Source organism: Anguilla rostrata, chromosome 14 (genome assembly GCF_018555375.3).
Source record: "Anguilla rostrata isolate EN2019 chromosome 14, ASM1855537v3, whole genome shotgun sequence".
Classification (NCBI taxonomy): domain Eukaryota; kingdom Metazoa; phylum Chordata; class Actinopteri; order Anguilliformes; family Anguillidae; genus Anguilla; species Anguilla rostrata.
This window is the reverse complement of record NC_057946.1, coordinates 8,926,995-8,944,110: the sequence shown is the minus strand read 5'-3', so window position 1 is coordinate 8,944,110 and position 17,116 is coordinate 8,926,995. Positions and strand designations below refer to the sequence as shown.

The window sequence follows — 17,116 nt, the reverse complement described above, 5'->3', positions numbered from 1 at the left end:
TTAACGACTGAATGGGATTCCGGGTACTTCAGTTTATTAGTATATCTGGCATTTATGGTGGTGCTTTGTCCATTTCCGTGCCTGACTGTTTAAATTCTCACGTAATTTCTTCCACTCGGCAGTATAATTGCAGAATGGGAGTATCGCATGAAAGACTCGGGCCTTGGTACATTACCAGGATGTTGAACCCACACCCTCCAATTGATGGAGAAAGTTTTTAACTTGAAAATTATTAAAGTGACTCATTTAAATTCTAATGCAACAAATTAAGTAGCAGTTGGAAGTGTTCCACATGAGAGATGACGAAAGACCATACCCACAGGCGATTTATGGGGGAGTTCATGGGAATCAAAAGGGACAATTTGATGCTTTTAGCTCTCAAATTAGATTGGACCGTGAGATCTCAAAACAGTTTTTGTAAGACTTAAAAGTGAAAGGATTTCATTAGTTCTGCGCCTGGAGCATAGGAAAATGATCCTAGCTTTAACCACCGTGGCCATCAACAGCTTCTAATTTGTTTTGAATATTGAGAAAATGAGTCAGATCCCCTTGTTGCTTCAGTAAGCATCTGTGTAGTTACACAGTCAGGGTCCTCTCTGCATAGGCTGCATAATTGTAATACATTAATATAAAATAATACAAGATGAACTGATGCCTAATTATTCTAACTATGTTTCTGGTAAAGAGATCTAACCCCTGGATAGATTATTTGTGGCTCACTGTGTATTACAATATTAAAAATGTAATTCTGATATGTGTCCTATTAAAAGACTTTGATATGTAAGGTCATTAATATATTTGGCATCCATAGCAACACCAATGGAGAGAGGAGAAAGCCATTAAGGGAGGGCTTTTGGAAGGGCTGCTGGGAATTGCAAAAAGCCTGAAAGAAGCATCATGCCATCAGGTCATAACTATTACCATAAATGCTTCATGGCCTGTGAATTCCTGGGATAGAAAAAAAGGAAATAGTTATCAGATGAAACATTGAACATTTATTCTGTTTCCGCTTGTCACAAATTTAACCCCTCTTAAAATGATAGGATATTTTGCAGTCAATCAAAATGCATTTAGGTTTGAGCGAAAATGCACATCATGCTATTGCCGTAATGTACTGTTAAGCGAAAGTATTACAGTCTGGATTGGATTGCATTTGTGATGATCCTGAATACTGATGCCTTTTTTTGGAACATAAAACATCGCCTACAGGACAGATGAAACTGAAATGATAGAATGACTTAAGATGTAACCATCTGGTTGGGAGGAAATGTGGTCATGTCCAGATGTGGACCGCCTGGGATCCAATTGCCATGCCTAATTACTTTAAGACGTTGGTACAGTAGTAGAAACAAAAGTACAATCCCGTGTCCACTTTACAACCGGCTTCTGTAGTTAATCGCTAGCATGAACCTTTAATTTCATAAAAAGATATGTTGGATTTTTTAATGTTATTGTGGTATATCCAGGTATTCTTCAGCCCAGGTCAGAATGGCTCCCTCAGTAGTTTCTGATATGATGCACAATGTGGCTAAATCGGACATGTTTTTATTGACATTTAATTAATGCCACTTCTCCTACTGCTTGAGAACAAACTGAACTGCAATGACTTTGCCTATGTGGAGGTCCTGAATTAAGCAGCTATTCTACTGGTGCATTGCTGTAGGATTAGCAGACTGTGAACAAATTTATAAAACTGACAGAAGTATACACTGAATTTATTATTATTAATATAGCAAATAAAATTTTGGTCCTCTAAAATGCTAATTCAAGACACTGCAAGACAACTCATTATCAGGTTACATTTAAGCGCTGATTAAATGTAATTCCATTGTTCCAAGCTTTAATGATGTAAGCTTGTAATCATTGCCGATAAAGCAACAAGAAATCTATGTAAAATGGCAGATGAAGACAGATATATCTCACTGTCTCAAATTTCCATAGATTGAAGCTAACTTCCGCACAAAAAACTATGCAAAGTATATACCATTTATGTCATTTCTGAAACCCTACATTGTTGTTATATTAAGAGTTGCTATGTAGGGGCAAGAGTTACCACTGATACTGCTTGACGAGATGCAGTTCTGCATATATCTGCCAAAAAAGCCACAAGCAATCATAGTGCATGTGATCATGTTGATGCAATGCATGCTGGGTGCATTTGAATATGGCAGCATTAACACAGTGTTATGCTGAGACAGGCCAGCTGTGTTCAAATTCTGATTTCATTAAATAATACAAAAATCATTGTCAGTGATACATAAGCAGAAAAGGGAAGCAGATAATAACTAGAGATGAGTTCTATATCTCATATAAGTGTATTTATTGTGTTAAATAGTACTGATCTGTATATGGATTTAATGTAGTTTGAACTCATGTTTGTATTCATGATGAATAATATTTCTCTAATCCCATTTTACAGTGATTGAAATCCAAATCAACATCAAGGATTGATTTCACGTGATTGTACTTTGTATTTCTTTGGCAGTTAATAATCCCTCTGAAAACATATGACTTCCCTATGAGAATTGAGTAAAATGTAAGGAAATGTTCTCTGTCTCTGCTCCATACAGTAGGCAGGGGCCAAGTGTTGCATAATGGGCGGGTAACTGCTTGTAACTCTAGTGAGTTTTTAGGCAGGGCACAGCCAGTGTATCCTTGAGCAAGGCACTTAACCTGAATTGTGTTTACAAATGTGTAACAGGATTGTACAGTATGCAAAAATTTAAGCTCTGTTACTCCTGGATGAGAGCTTCTGCTAAATTCCTCAAACTTAAATGGAAGTCCATGTAAGTGCCGACAGTCTTCTTTTCAACTTTTTCAAATGTTGAAAATAAGACTGATGAATAATAACATTGTACTGTAGCAACACTTCTGTTTCCTTTTTTATTTACCACCACAAACCATACCATTCCACCTTTGGGAATAGGCGACACCAACAGAATCATCTTTTTCACCAATTGCTCTAAAAACATTTTTAGAACAATATTTGCCTAGCTGGGTGGCACGTTTGTTGCAAATAAAGACCTTAAAATCAACTTTAAATACTGGTGCAAAATGTGCACATTTTATATTTAATTAGCTTATAAAAGCTAATAAAAGACTTTCATTCTTTAGAGCAAGAGAGGCCTACCCTGCCATTGGCTGCCCTGATCTACAGCATGTTAAAAGACCAGAATTAAAAGGCACTTTAATTTCTTCAAAATTGATCTTTATTTCACCACATAATGGTTTGGCTTTCATTTATCAGGTAATCTACCGATTTACAATGAGCAACTGACATGCACAGAAGCAGCAACCATTTTAGTACATCAGCTTATGAATTCTCTGTACAAGGTGTGATAACAGAATATCTGTCATTGAATTTCCTCCTTCTCATATGAAGCAACCGTGAAATGCTTCAGTCTTATGGAAATAACAGTTATTATATACTGAGGAAACTGGAAAGGAATGTTTATAGCACTTATTTGTAAATTGATCAAGTGAAACTATTTTATTATGTATTATGGTCACTCTACAGTATTCTTAGGGAATAAGTTCTGTAAATGATTACTGTATATTCTAGTTTTACTGGATCTCTGTTTATGGACAGAGATGTGGTGTATATTTGCTAAGAATTGGTGGCGTAAAAGTTGAAACGTGTGAAAATGTTGAATAAAATGGCGATTTATCCTATTTGAAACGTACAGACAAATACTTGGTTTACACCTTCTCATAGAGAAGAATTTAAATGTAGAAATAATTTAAGCTAACTGGATGAAGTTCACATTTTAACCCCAGTACAATATGTTTAAACAACAGGTTGTTTGGAAAGTGATGATTGAAACTTGGCTCCAAATACTTTCCGACAAACACATTGCCTAACAATTCAGTGGTTATATAAAAGTGCAATGTTTTCATGAAATGACACGAAACTATAAGATGATTTTCATGTCTCCCATCTGACATATTCACTCCCTTGGATTCGTAGTACATAGTACATTCATTCTGTACCTTACGTGTGTGTGAGTGTGTGTGTGTCAGGTACAAAAAATATATATGAGAATCTAAAACATAAAATATTTCTGATGTAGAAGAATCCTAATGTTATGAATATCTTCAATATGTTTTCGCTTTGAGAAATGGAAAATAGTAATTAGTACCAATTCTCATTCTCATCATTCACACACAACTTTGTTCAGTCTATGTAAATTCCAAGGTGGAATCCTAATTTCAAACAAAACTGAAATCTGGTGAAATTTTGGCAAATGCAATTCCATTTAAACCTCTGATTTATTGGCACCACAAAGAAAAGCTTCAGTAACCTTTTGTCAATTCAGCCTGTGTGGCCCAAAAGCACTGAAGTCACATGTCATGATTGCATCATCCTTGTCAGCTGCCAAAGATTCATCCCTGTCGTTACCGATGTGTCGAACTCTGAGGGGAGCTATATGCATTTCTCTGCCAAGTTCAATGTTTCTCCCGTGAAAATCACATGTAGAGGCTGGTCCTTTGAATATGAAGAAGGCCTGTTGGGGTTGGAGAGGCTCACATGAGCATGCTGCCCTTCTGAAGTCCTGCAGTCTAAAGAGTTTACATTTGAGGACATAGATCCTGCAAAGTCTTTGAGAGAACCACGCTCCAAAGAGGGCCCCGGCCCCAGCCCCGCCTGCCCCATCTGAAAGCTGCCAGAAAAGCTGTCACTTGTCTCAGGCAAGTACAAGAATGTTTGAGAGGTGCTGGTGACCTCCCTCAGCTCCCGGCAGACCAGGGAAGGGGAGTCGCGGGAGATGACAGAAGATGATCGCTGGCCATCGATACAGCGGAAGTTCCCTGGCCTCTGCTGCCGCTGACCCCCGATCCTGCAGAACAGGCACTTCACCTTCTCAATGAGCTTGAGGAGCACAGCCTTGCGGAGCAGGATATAGATCCAGGGGTCCAGGATGGGGTTGACTGAGGCAATGCGAATGGCCTGGAGGTCAGGGTTTTCTCTCCTCATCTCAACCGGGGTTCTGTAGAGCTGGTTAACAAACACTCGCACCTGAAGGAACAGAGTGAACAACTTCTTACGCCAACTGAAAATCATGTATCCTATGAATGTGAACAGTTGATGAAAAGACAGGGATGCCAAATACTATCCCATTTTTGACTATGATCACTGTGCTTGATAACCAGACTGCAGACCTGCTTACAGTCCGGGAGGAGCTACACTCTGCAAAGGCAGCTTCTTTCTCGTCCATACTAGTCCTCCTTGACGTCTGCAGAATATCAAACAGTTGACCGCCGCTGCCTCCTGTATTCTCTGACTACCTTGGAGATCTGTGGCAGAGCTCTCAACTGATTTACTTCCTACCCAGACAGATGCTGTTTCCATGGTCCATGGTGGTGGGGGGTGGGGGGATTCACAGTTTTGAGACCTCATAACCTCTCTACAGATATCCCCTATGGTTTATGGTCCCTGGTCCTAGTTGTCATCTCCTCCCATAGTGTGCCTCATCACTGTTATGCTGATGACAGTTTTTTTTCCCCCTCCCCCATCTGATACACTGGTCTCTGTATGCATCTCAGCTTGCTTACAAGGCTCAAGCTGGATGGCAAATCATTGTCTTAAACTCAAGTACAATATCTGGAGAATCCACCCTTCCTCACCAGCTACTCAAACCCAGCTCTTAGTCAAGGCGCTGGTCATTCCCCATCTGGACTACTGCAGCTCTGTCCTGTTTTGTCTCCCGGTCTGCCATTAGACCTCTCACGCCTTACCCCACTGCTTCTTGCCTAATCTGTAACCGCCCCAGGCTCAGCTATGTCACTACCTATATACCTGGCTACCCATTTCAGTGCACAACTGCACATCAAATTCAAAACCTGGCTGCTAGCTTATCAGATAAATTTTGACACTTAAACCATATCTATCAGTGATATTTTTAAACAGCTACATATATCATTCAAAAAGAATTGGCCCAAGACCATATCCTTGCAGAACAGCCGAGCTGAGTTAGGGGAATCGATTCAAATGTAAGATTCCTCTTCCAGCGTACTGTATTTTTGGACCAGTTGTGTTTTCAAAGCAATGTTCTTAATAGTACTTAATTACAGACAAACTTCTGATGTCAGACTTACTTTCACAAGGAATCATGAGCTAGCTGACCAGTAAAATACCTTTTAGACAGCACAAGTCCAAGAGCCGATTACTTTATAGGCTACCTTGGTTTGTCTGTGTACTACTCTTCCCTTGAAGGAATCACAGACAATGGAATCTTGTGACTAGGCCCCAGTACCTTCTATTATATTTATTCTATGTGTATTTGAACTAAGAGTGACAGTGTCATCAGTGGAACTGGCACATCCCCTGTTTGAAAATATAAAGACTGTATTATAATGACTCACTACTTGCAGTGTGGTGCATTACCTCCTCTGAGGAGCTTAACCATCCACCCTTATTTTAGTTATTTTATTAATTAAGGTGGAGGTATTTCATTTGGTCTAAAAGAGTAAATGAGGACAGAAATGCAAATGCATTTCATTTAACAGTGCTAGGCGACACTGCCTTGCTAATGCGAACACTTTGTACTTAACTACTACTGTAATCGTATACTTACGCCTACAATCTATGCTAAATGTGTGATATACATATTAGTCTGTTTGTACATTGTTACCTTTTAAAACTTTTAATACCATTAACATACTTAGAAGCTGCCTTCCTTTTTGTAAATGAATAGCCCTGAGACAGTTGTAGGCTACTGTGCATTACAGGCTACACCTTAACGGTATTAAAATAGCTTGTTATTTGTGTTATCTGTAGCAATTACAACAGTTATAAACAAACCTAACGACTATGCAATGCATCAAAATGAAAATTACTGTTGTCAATAACTTGCTTCAGTAATTTGTTATATCTAGCATAAACATGTTTTATATGACGTTTAGGGAAGTTGGCCACATTAGATAACGCTTTCTTTGGCAAGTCATCCGAAATATGTCGTTACTCGAGTAAATAATAGGGGTCTTTTCATTAATGCGTAGGCTAAATATCAGGATGGTTAAATGAAATGTTTCACTGAGCTATTTGTTATAAATAACATATTATGGTATTTATTCGTCATATATAAAACAAATATTATTTTAAGATCATTTATATACAGTAAAATCTCCAACTCAAAAAGAGTACCTATATGAACCCACCATGTACCCTACTATGTACGTGCTGATTTAACATTGAACACTTTACTGTACTGGAGTTCAAATATTTAAACTTTCAGCTGTAAGATACACCTTAAAGAATGTACATTAATGAGAATTTGTGGAAAATTTTAAAGTCTAAAATCTAAAAGTCAAAAAAAAAATTAACCTAACTTTAAGGAACATGCCTAGCCTATTCTAAATCATGATACGAGCATGAAAAAGTTGCAAAATAAAGTTGTTCTACTTACCACTAGGGGTATTGAACAAATAAGGACCACCACGGATGTAGCTATTAGCAAAATGACCATTTGAATTTCTGCCCCAGCCATACGTCTGAAACTCCGTCTCCTTCGGAGTTCTGCAATCCTTCTCTGATCGGTGCCGAGCGATGTTCTGCGGACAAACCTTCTGTGCATCATGATCAGTGCCCCGCACACCAGTATGTTACAGATGACCGTTGCAAGGATCAGAAAAGAACTGAAACCAGCGTACATGTATGAGAACGCTGCGTGCTTACTCACATTACTTCTCCAGTCAATAAAACACCAAGTATCTGGGTACTGCATCTTTACCTGTCCCAGTCCCATGGTCGGTAAGGCACAGAACATGATGTTTGAGAAATAAATGGCAAAAAGAGTCAAGCCTGCAAGTTTTTGATCAACATAATGGCTGTAGAAGTACGCGTGGTTAATAGCCATGTACCTTTCGATTGACATGGCACATATTATACTGAGGCCCGCCACAGAGAAGAAAAGAAGGATGAATCCAGAATACTGACACAATACTTCGCCACGATCTGGCCACGATCCTTTTACGTAGGTGGCGATGGTGACAGGGCTAACAAGCAAGGTTCCCAGAAGGTCGGTTACGGCGAGTCCACAAACCAGCGTGTAGAATGTTGTCTCCTTCTGCTCTTTTCTTGATTTACAAAGCACAACGATGGCTATCGCGTTGCCAACCACCCCGAATATAAACATTATAACGGGGATAGTTGGGATCTTGGGCGGAATTCCCGTAGTATTATTTGTCATGTTAAACTGGTCTGTTATATTCATTTTCAATGAGGTGTTCTTGACAAATCAGCACAGGTTGTTAACTTGCATGTATCCTGCGGTGGTCGTGCTCAACATCCTCGCTTGGGTAGATAGGCGACTCATTAAAATCAATTCAAATAAATAATCCATAGGGTACCAATTTTTCGTTCTTAATTTAATCCCTCGAAAAAAAAATTCAACAACAGATTACCATGCGAAAAAAAGTTAACTTGCTTCCCACGAGATAATCATGTTCCTCTTCATACTATTTGCAAAGTTTGATTTTTTCCACTTGCAAGGTGTTGCGCGTCTTCTTGCTCATTCCCATTTGCGACACATTGACTTGTCAGTGGAAGTTTCCCCTCTGAGTTTGTGTCCGACTCCGCCTCTTTGGTTTCTCTAACCACTAACGTCTCTTCACCGCCCGCTAAATAACCCCCGGAGACAGACACGTATCTTCCAATTTCGTCATAGGTCACGTCTGCAAAATGGTCATTATTAACAGTAATATGATCGCCTGCCAGTGAAAATCTATATTGTGCTTAAATGTGAGCAACCGTAAGTGGTATAAAAGATTAAACTATTCAACCAGATTTTTTTTCTTGTTTGATTTTATGTAATTATTTATTATTTATTGACATTTGTTTTACTCTTGTGGTAGGCCTATTACTCTACAGTATGTTAACTACATTTGATGAACTGATTTCTAATATATTTTATCATCACTCACGGAACACTCCCCCCTTCCTTTCCCCTCATAGGAATGGTGAGTGCTTGGTTGTCAAGTGAAAATGCTTGCATCAAGTTCTGAGTGAAGCAAACTGAATTCTATAATGTCTTTGAAGGCAATTACCACTCTGTTGGTTTTAGTAATATAATCTCATAAAAAACAACAACACAAGGACAAGGTCAACTGTATTATTTCAAGCATAGATAACGCGTTTCTCCTCAGCACAGTTCCAAGTCAGACAAACGGTACATCTCATAGGTGCATGCCAACACAAATTAAGGTAAATTGGAAGTCCGCTGATAACTTCACAAAGGCGTGCAGAATTACAGAATTCTGCCCTTATCGTACGTGATGAAAAAGAAAACTTGGGATGCACGCACCAACTGAACACAAATCGCCGAGAGAACAAACGAGGCAATCCGTCTGATACAAAAACAAGACTGCATTTCAGTGCTTTCAAGTGTTCATAATTTGGATTCTTTATCAGAGGCTGAACAGGGAGCACATGTCATGATGAATTACCTGAAGGAATAGTATGTTCAGTGATGTATTGCAGAGTTTTTGCAGCTCTGTGAAAAAGCTTCAAATAAAGGCAACTGTGTGTGTTAATTTTTTGCTAATGTTAATCTGCCTCTTATTTCCAAGGAGACCAGACCCATGTTTTTTCTTGGCAGTATAATTATTAAACAACGAAAAGTTGAAATTTAAGATCAAACCTATTACATGATGATACGAACACGGCAATTTATTCAATGCATCTTTGGCCACACTCTGAATTGTGTTCTGCACTGCATCAGGTCAGGTGTTGAACACGTCAAGGTTCCCGCCCTCTATGATTAATTCTGGCAAGGTATTCAATGCATTAACTTATCTTTTATGAGATGCTTCCTAGTATCAGTGTGAATTGCAGCTTTGTGATGATTATCTAATTGCTAGCTATGTTCTGCTGCAACCTGATTTTATTTAAGTCGTCTACTTTCAGGCCTTTTAAAAATGTTTAATTTTTTTAATTTTTTAAATCAGCAGTCACATTTTGAATGAGTGAGGTTGACCCATCATTAAATATGAATGTGGTCTCTAATGCATTTTAAGATAAATGCTATTTAAGAATCACTGTCTGTTTCAAAAGAGAGTGAGGTTTCTAAAAGAACAATCTACATAAACTAACCTTAAAATGAGTTTCTTACAGTTAGAGCCTTTGTTGTCAACATTCCCATATGATTTTTGAGTGCACATGATGCATGAACAATTTTAGGTAAGCAAACAAGTGAGAAAATGTGTTGGAAATGTTGGGTTTATGACGTGCTGACTTCTGGTGGAAGGCACCCAGGAAGTTTAAATGTTCAATAGCGTTTCTGCAGCTTGCAGGAAATGCTTTACAACAAACAACTTATCCTTGTAAACAGCACCTGCAAACCACAATGACGCTCACAGACCACATCACCAGTTTTAAAAAGCACATCTCAAGTACAACACAATGCAGCTAACAAACCATGTATAGTCTGTATATGCTGGGGACTTCTTGGCCTTGTGTCTCATCATACAGTATGCAACCTGTGACACTATGGTATCGTTATTGCTGTTTGGATCAACATGAAACTGTACTTGCATAGTCGAAAAAAGAATGATTTTCATCATGATACTTTACAGAATTTTAAACCCACTGTTTAGAAGTTGCTGCTCTGGTCTATGTGAGTTCTGGGTTTGAGATTGTAATGTTTTAGCCAAAAATCACATTGACCCATAGTTGCAGCTTTTGTGACTCACACTTCCCTCTTTTAAAACCGTCACTCACGCGCTCTCCTTCATGACTACATAGGTGAAAAATTCATTTCAAAAGAACGTAACTCTCCACAATCAAAATAAAAATTTAAATATGCTATCGTGGTTGTTTAATCAGATATCAAGCTTCCATCTGATGTAAATCTTATAATGCAGTTTGCAAGATGCAATGTTTTGAAAACAACTGGACAGGTTGACTGAATCATTGCAGCTTTCAGTCAAAATGTTGACAGCAGATACCATCTGATACTTCAAAGGGATTTATTTCTCTACTGAAGTCACTGATGCACATTGACGCAATTGAGGTCTGTAGAGCAAGCCACAGTGCTTTAGACAGCCATATATCAGTCTTCACTTAGGGCAGTGCACAAATGAAACTGCACAATGTCTGACTTGAAAACAACAGTTCACAAGAAATGAAATTACACTGAGAACAATGTGGTTTCTGACAGCTCATTAAACCACATGCACTTCTGCAAAATGGTTCTCAAGTTGAGAAGACCATCAGAAACCTGACGATAATGGGAAAAGGTCACTAAGGTGTTTGCATGTGTATAAATATTTAATTTAGGTGCATGTTCAGAATTATCGTAGTCCACTGATGCATTTATTTTTGACTACCTGAAGTAAGTTTTATAATTTAATTAATCACACTTTAATTGTATTGAAAGGAAACATTCAGGTCTGTTTTATTGTATGATTGCACCCCATAAACAAACCCTGCCAGCTATTGTGTTTGACACCCTTTTGTTTATTTCCTTTTTGGCACAGTGTGTTATCCATGGAGATATTCACAGAATTTGAGATTATAGAGCAAATTCTGAATTTAAAAAATGCAGATTAACCTAAATGTAAAACTCTTAAAGATATATAGAGACCCACCTCATTTAAGGCTGTCTGAAAATTAAAGTCAAAGTTAATATCTTGTTGACTGAACCTTCGGTTGCAGGGAGATTGCCTGGATATGCCAAGCATGTAGAACCCAGCCTTGTGAGGCTACTGGTATCATGTGTGCTTGAAAAGTGAAATTAACCATATTTCCTGAATTTCATTTTCAAACGCTTGCTGAATTCTACTAGATAAGGCTAAACCAATAACACAATCTCACAGTCTAGCACAGTGGAATATTACATGTCATACAATATATCCACAAATTAATATGGGGTTACCTGGGTAACACCCAAAGATGAGAAAATAAAATTATATTCAAATGAAATAAAAAAGAAGTAGGGTAGCATTACACCAACCAATTTGAATGTGAGCGTACAGGATAATTTCTCTTTGTATAATTATTATTGGCTCGTTGTGTATCATTTACGCCTGAGATATGTAATTCAAATATATGTAAAACTAAGCATACTGAATTAGAAACAATGAAATGTACGTGATGTGTTACATAACCTGCTTGCGTTTCAGTCTTAATCTGCCTTTGGCAAAAGAAACATTTGAAATTTAATTGATTTTTCCCCTGTATGATTCAGGCCTGGGGAGGCCACAATTCCAAGAAAAATCCCTTAAAGGTCCAGGAAATTGGATTCTAATAGTTATATTCCCCAGAAGTGACAATTGCTTTTCTTCTTAAATTGTAATAAGCAATAGATTATCATGACCTGTTCAACAGACAGGGTGGACATGTATCCTCCACTCATTATTATTCATATCTGCAAGACACCTCATATGTAAACCATTCCTCGTCACTAGGTTAGAACAGGGTGTCCAGTGTAGTAACATTACACTACCTGACAACATGAAAGAAAGCAACATATGCTTGGCTTTACCATCATATATTTAAACCTGCAAACCATTCAATGCGTAATCCCATTGTAACACTGAGCTACTATACATTAACGCTAGCTTTGACAGCAGTCTCAAACTCTGGACATTACACCTGAATATCGAAATGCTTTAATTTCACATATCTAAGCTTTACAGCTATTTAATTATCACTGGATAATGGTAGGCCTCCTTACCAATCCATCATGTGTCTGTTCTCCACCACTGGGAGTGTCACTAGCAGCAACATTTGGGGAGGGAGTTGAAGGGAGGAAAGGCACTACACCACGCACCAGTACTAGCTTTTTAGCAAAGTCACATTGTTTTTGTAGATAGTTGGTGAAGTCCTCCTCATGAAAATGGGCGCTACAAATATTATCTGTTGGGGTCATTGCAATATTGCTGTAACCATGGGCTTCCAGAAATTAAAACTATTTCTTGTGGGTCTTTTTATTTTTTGGAAAATTAAAAAGCTTATTGGTTTTTCTGTGTCCAGAGAAAGCGCAGTGCTTAGGCATTTCCAACTTAGCTTGCCTGCACAAAAGTGCCAAGAGCATCATTTACATATTACAAGTTGAAAGGTTTTCACCGCCTGTAGCATGTTAGTGATGTATATTGTAACCAGATAACCCTGCCCACTAAAAACCTCATTCTCATTTACCCAAGAGGGAAAGCAAGCCTCGACACAGGCTTTTCTACTTTTTGTTGTTGTTGTTGTTGTTGTTGTTGTTGTTGTAAGAATTTTTAAATATTTCTTGGTTATTTGTGAATTAAAGAAATATTAAACCAACACATCAGCAAAGAATGAACAGATCTCATGTTTCCTGGACCTTTAGTGGGATATTACATTCTATGGATTTCAATGACAAACAGAAGATTTAAAGTTTAACCAAGAATGCAAGAAAACAGAGCCTGAGGGTTCATGTGGGAAATTCACAGCTCAAAATACCAGTTTCCATAGTTGAGTTCATTCTTCACTTCAGCCACAGAAATGAAAAGGTATTGTGTGTACGTCTAGTCAGAATTTGCACTGAACCTAAAGAAACTACATAGCTTTGTGACCTAACTAGTGATGCTGTATCTGAATTTAGTCCCACACCTGTGAACCTCATGGTGCTGTCACCTCAGCCTCATCATAGAAACAGTTTGTGTGGAGTCTGTTTTGCCACTAAAAGCTCTAAAGTGCATTAAGGCCTTCACATACAATGAAAGACATCTCAAGCTGCTGTAGGGGGTCCTTAATAAAATAAGCTTTAAAAGATGATAAAACTGACACGTTGTTATTTCCATGTCTACAGTGCCATTAACACTAAACTGGGTTCCCTGGGGAAATTGAAGGCATTTCCTGACTCTTTTTACCAGCACCAGTTAGGATTGTCCCATGTGAATTTGCCCGTCAGAAATGTTTATTTTCTTTCCATACTCTTTTTATTTTTTATATATAGCCATTTTACCCTCTGATTTCAGCTTAATTTCATCTGCTTTCTGAGCATTTGCTGTTCAACACATTCAATGCCAAATGCTATATATAAGCTTAGAAGTTCCCTTGTTAAAACAAGCATATTCTTTTTACAAATATATACAAAATGAGGAGAGAGTACCCATTGCAATGAAAGAAATTTTTTTTTTTTGAAGTGCAGAGCAAAGTTTTGCACCACCAGTACTAATTTGTTCTTTGATATCATGGTCCCTCCCACTCTCATTGATGAGCCCATTGTATTCAGGCATTATTTGTGAACACTGGACCATTGAGCTGTTGAGCTGACAAATAAGATGATTTCAGACACTCAATATTGAGTCCTAACTTTATGGCTGAAGTGATCAAGAAGAGATGGGGGAGGGGTAGTTAATCCAAACTTAATATTCGTAATTTAAGTCTGCAAATTTTAAGAATGTCACTTGATAAAACAAGCATATTACAACCAATGTCCTTGAGCCGAATGGGATGTGGATATCAGTAAAAGCATTAATCAAGGTGTGGGAGGCAGGTTTGATATCATGTGAAACACCTACTGTAGCTCAATAAGATTGCTCCACGAGGAATGATGTTTTGCACAGCAATGTTTTCAAAGCTAAACACAAACGAACATCAATTCCGTGTTTGAGAAATAAATAAGAATGTATCCATAAGAAAAATTATGACAAGTCAAGTTGTAGCATGGGAAAGTTGTGTCTCTGGAGAACTGACGCAGTTACCCCTCTGACTGGTGGGTCATATGCTCTGTGCTGTTAACCTCCATTTCCCTGAGCTCTACCAAATACAGAGACTTAATGTAAGCTCAATGGCATCTGTAATCATGTACTGCACGCATGAAACAGCGTGCAATATTATCCGAAATTGGCTGATGTGGGTGTTTTAGCCCAGCACTGTGACACCTGACACCTGAAGATTGTACACAGCTGCCTTTAACTGGGGAAATTTATTGTTCAAATTCTAAGTTGATTGCATGCGTGCTGCATGTGATTCCACATTGAACCAAATTAGCTACAAACAAGTTAATCATAAGGTCACAAGAAATTATCAGTCTATTCTTAAGTGTTACCCCAAATTGTTACTAAACTGATTAAGGTTTATTGAAATGTTTTTATGTGTAGCTTTAACCTTGAATTTTGCCATTAAAAAGCTCCTTGAAATTTCGATTTAAAAAAGCAGCAATCCTTCAACACGAAAATATGATCTTTATCATCTTACATGTGAGCCTTTTAATTTTTATGATCTGTGTGCATATTTCTTGCCAAGTGGTTGGCTTGTGAAAAGAATAAAACCCGAAACACATAAAGGCTGACTTGTTCTCAAACTTCAACTGAGGGTGGTGTCAGGCAAGTTGAGATTTGTTTCGTTTCTGTCTTCTGAGCTCAGCATTCCTTCAATCACCAGGACAAATGTATCTAAGGTACACAGTTTATTTCAAGTGTTCTGTAATTGTAAACAGACATAAAGTGAGATATCCGTGTGGCACAGAGCAAAATAAACACCCACCCTGGACACCTGCTTACATGGTTTAGTAGATGAGAAGGGCTTGTGGTTTCCGTAAAAATAACCAAAAAAAAAAAAAAAAAACCAAACACACAAAAACATTTAATCCCACTTTTCATTATTCATAAAGCACACCCGCAGGCCTGTCTTATCTCTACAATGGCCTCCAATAATTGCGGTGGGTGTACTCACATCCTATGAAATGTGCCACCAGTGTAGTGTAGGAGTTCAGAGATGTGATTTAGCATGTGAATGTCTGCAACTGGGGGTGTTCAAGGATTATTTGTATCTGGGTCTCTGGAGTGGTGTCTCTGGAGAATTGACACAGTCAGCCCTCAGACTGGTGGGCCATATGCTCCGTGCTGTTAACCTCCATCCCCCCGCTTTACTTTGCTGTTTGACTGGTAATTCAGGTTAAGTACCTTTCTCAAGGGTATAACAGCAGCACCCCACCGGGGAACCTAATGCACAACCCTTGAGTTCCCCAACTACACTGTTCCTGTTTGTTGATGTGGGAGAGAATTCTTATGTAACCAATGGAGTGAAATTTAGGAAGACAGTTTATTACTTTTGTGAGAACAAGTGTGTCAGCTTTTCATTATTCCCATTTTCATATTAAATATTGACATGCATTTTTTTTGTGTCTTGAAATTTTGAGCAACATCTACAGTTTGCGGCACAGCTGTCATTTACTATAAATAAATGAACAACTCTTCTCTTGCGTCTTTGGCTACGAGTCATTCAAGTGAACAACTCAGTCACACATCTGTTGAAATAATATAGCTCTTGACTGGCACCTTCTGTATCTGTTGAGGGACATTTCCTCTGTATCTATGAAAGAATGTCGGTTCATGGGTGAGAGAGAAACCCCTGCTATTTCCTCATGATTTCATGGGTTACTGAACTTAATATGCAGAATTCATTGCTGTAGGGGCAGGCTGGTGGGTGGAATCCCAACTCAGGCAGTAGTGTCATCAAGCTGCAATGGGAATTAGAGATGCAGAACATTTGTTGTTTGCAATGGTTAGCCAGTGTCGTTTTGGCTCGCTAGTCCCGAACTGAATGTGGATTGTGTCGATTCATTGTGCATTGCAAATACATTGCAAATAATTCAAGAGCCACTGGGATATTCACTGCCACAGCGCAGCCAGAAATATTTGGCAGTTAACCCTCCACAGTGACTAAAGAATTGGAGCCAGTATGGAAGTTTAGGGAGGAACCTAGCACAAATCATTCTAAATGGATTTGGTTTCAACTGCAAAAAATGTGATTTCTTTCAGCTGCACGGTAGCTCATCCTGTTAATGCACTGTTCTAATATCTGAACTGGGGATCATGCCAGTACCAACATCAGATCCAAATGGCAATTGATCAGTGTTGTTTCTACTGATACATGGTCATTTTAATGATTCAACTCTTCAGTTACATTTAGATGGTGTTTAAAGGCATTGTTAACCCCTTAAAATACTGGACATTGGATGGATATATATTGCTTCAACATACAAAATCAGAACATTCCTGAAATTCAAAATATACAATTTTTCTTTTGATTTCTGGAAAATATAGCTTAAAATTAATGTTCCTTTCCATAACTGGTATCATTTGGGAAATGGCTACAGCCTAGACAGCTAATTCCAGATGGTGTGAATCTGTATGATCACAA

General features: G+C 38.3%; 1 protein-coding gene across 1 annotated transcript; it reads right to left on the bottom strand.

Moving 5' to 3' along the window:
- Positions 1-3,186: 3,186 nt before the first annotated feature.
- On the bottom strand, positions 3,187-8,645 carry LOC135239937 (prostaglandin E2 receptor EP4 subtype-like). The gene is made up of 2 exons (XM_064308941.1): positions 7,407-8,645; positions 3,187-5,017 (listed from the first exon to the last, which is right to left on the bottom strand). The coding sequence occupies exons 1-2, from the start codon at positions 8,211-8,213 to the stop codon at positions 4,424-4,426; spliced, it is 1,401 nt and encodes a 466-aa protein (XP_064165011.1). The 5' UTR covers positions 8,214-8,645; the 3' UTR covers positions 3,187-4,423.
- Between the last annotated feature and the right edge of the window lie 8,471 nt (positions 8,646-17,116).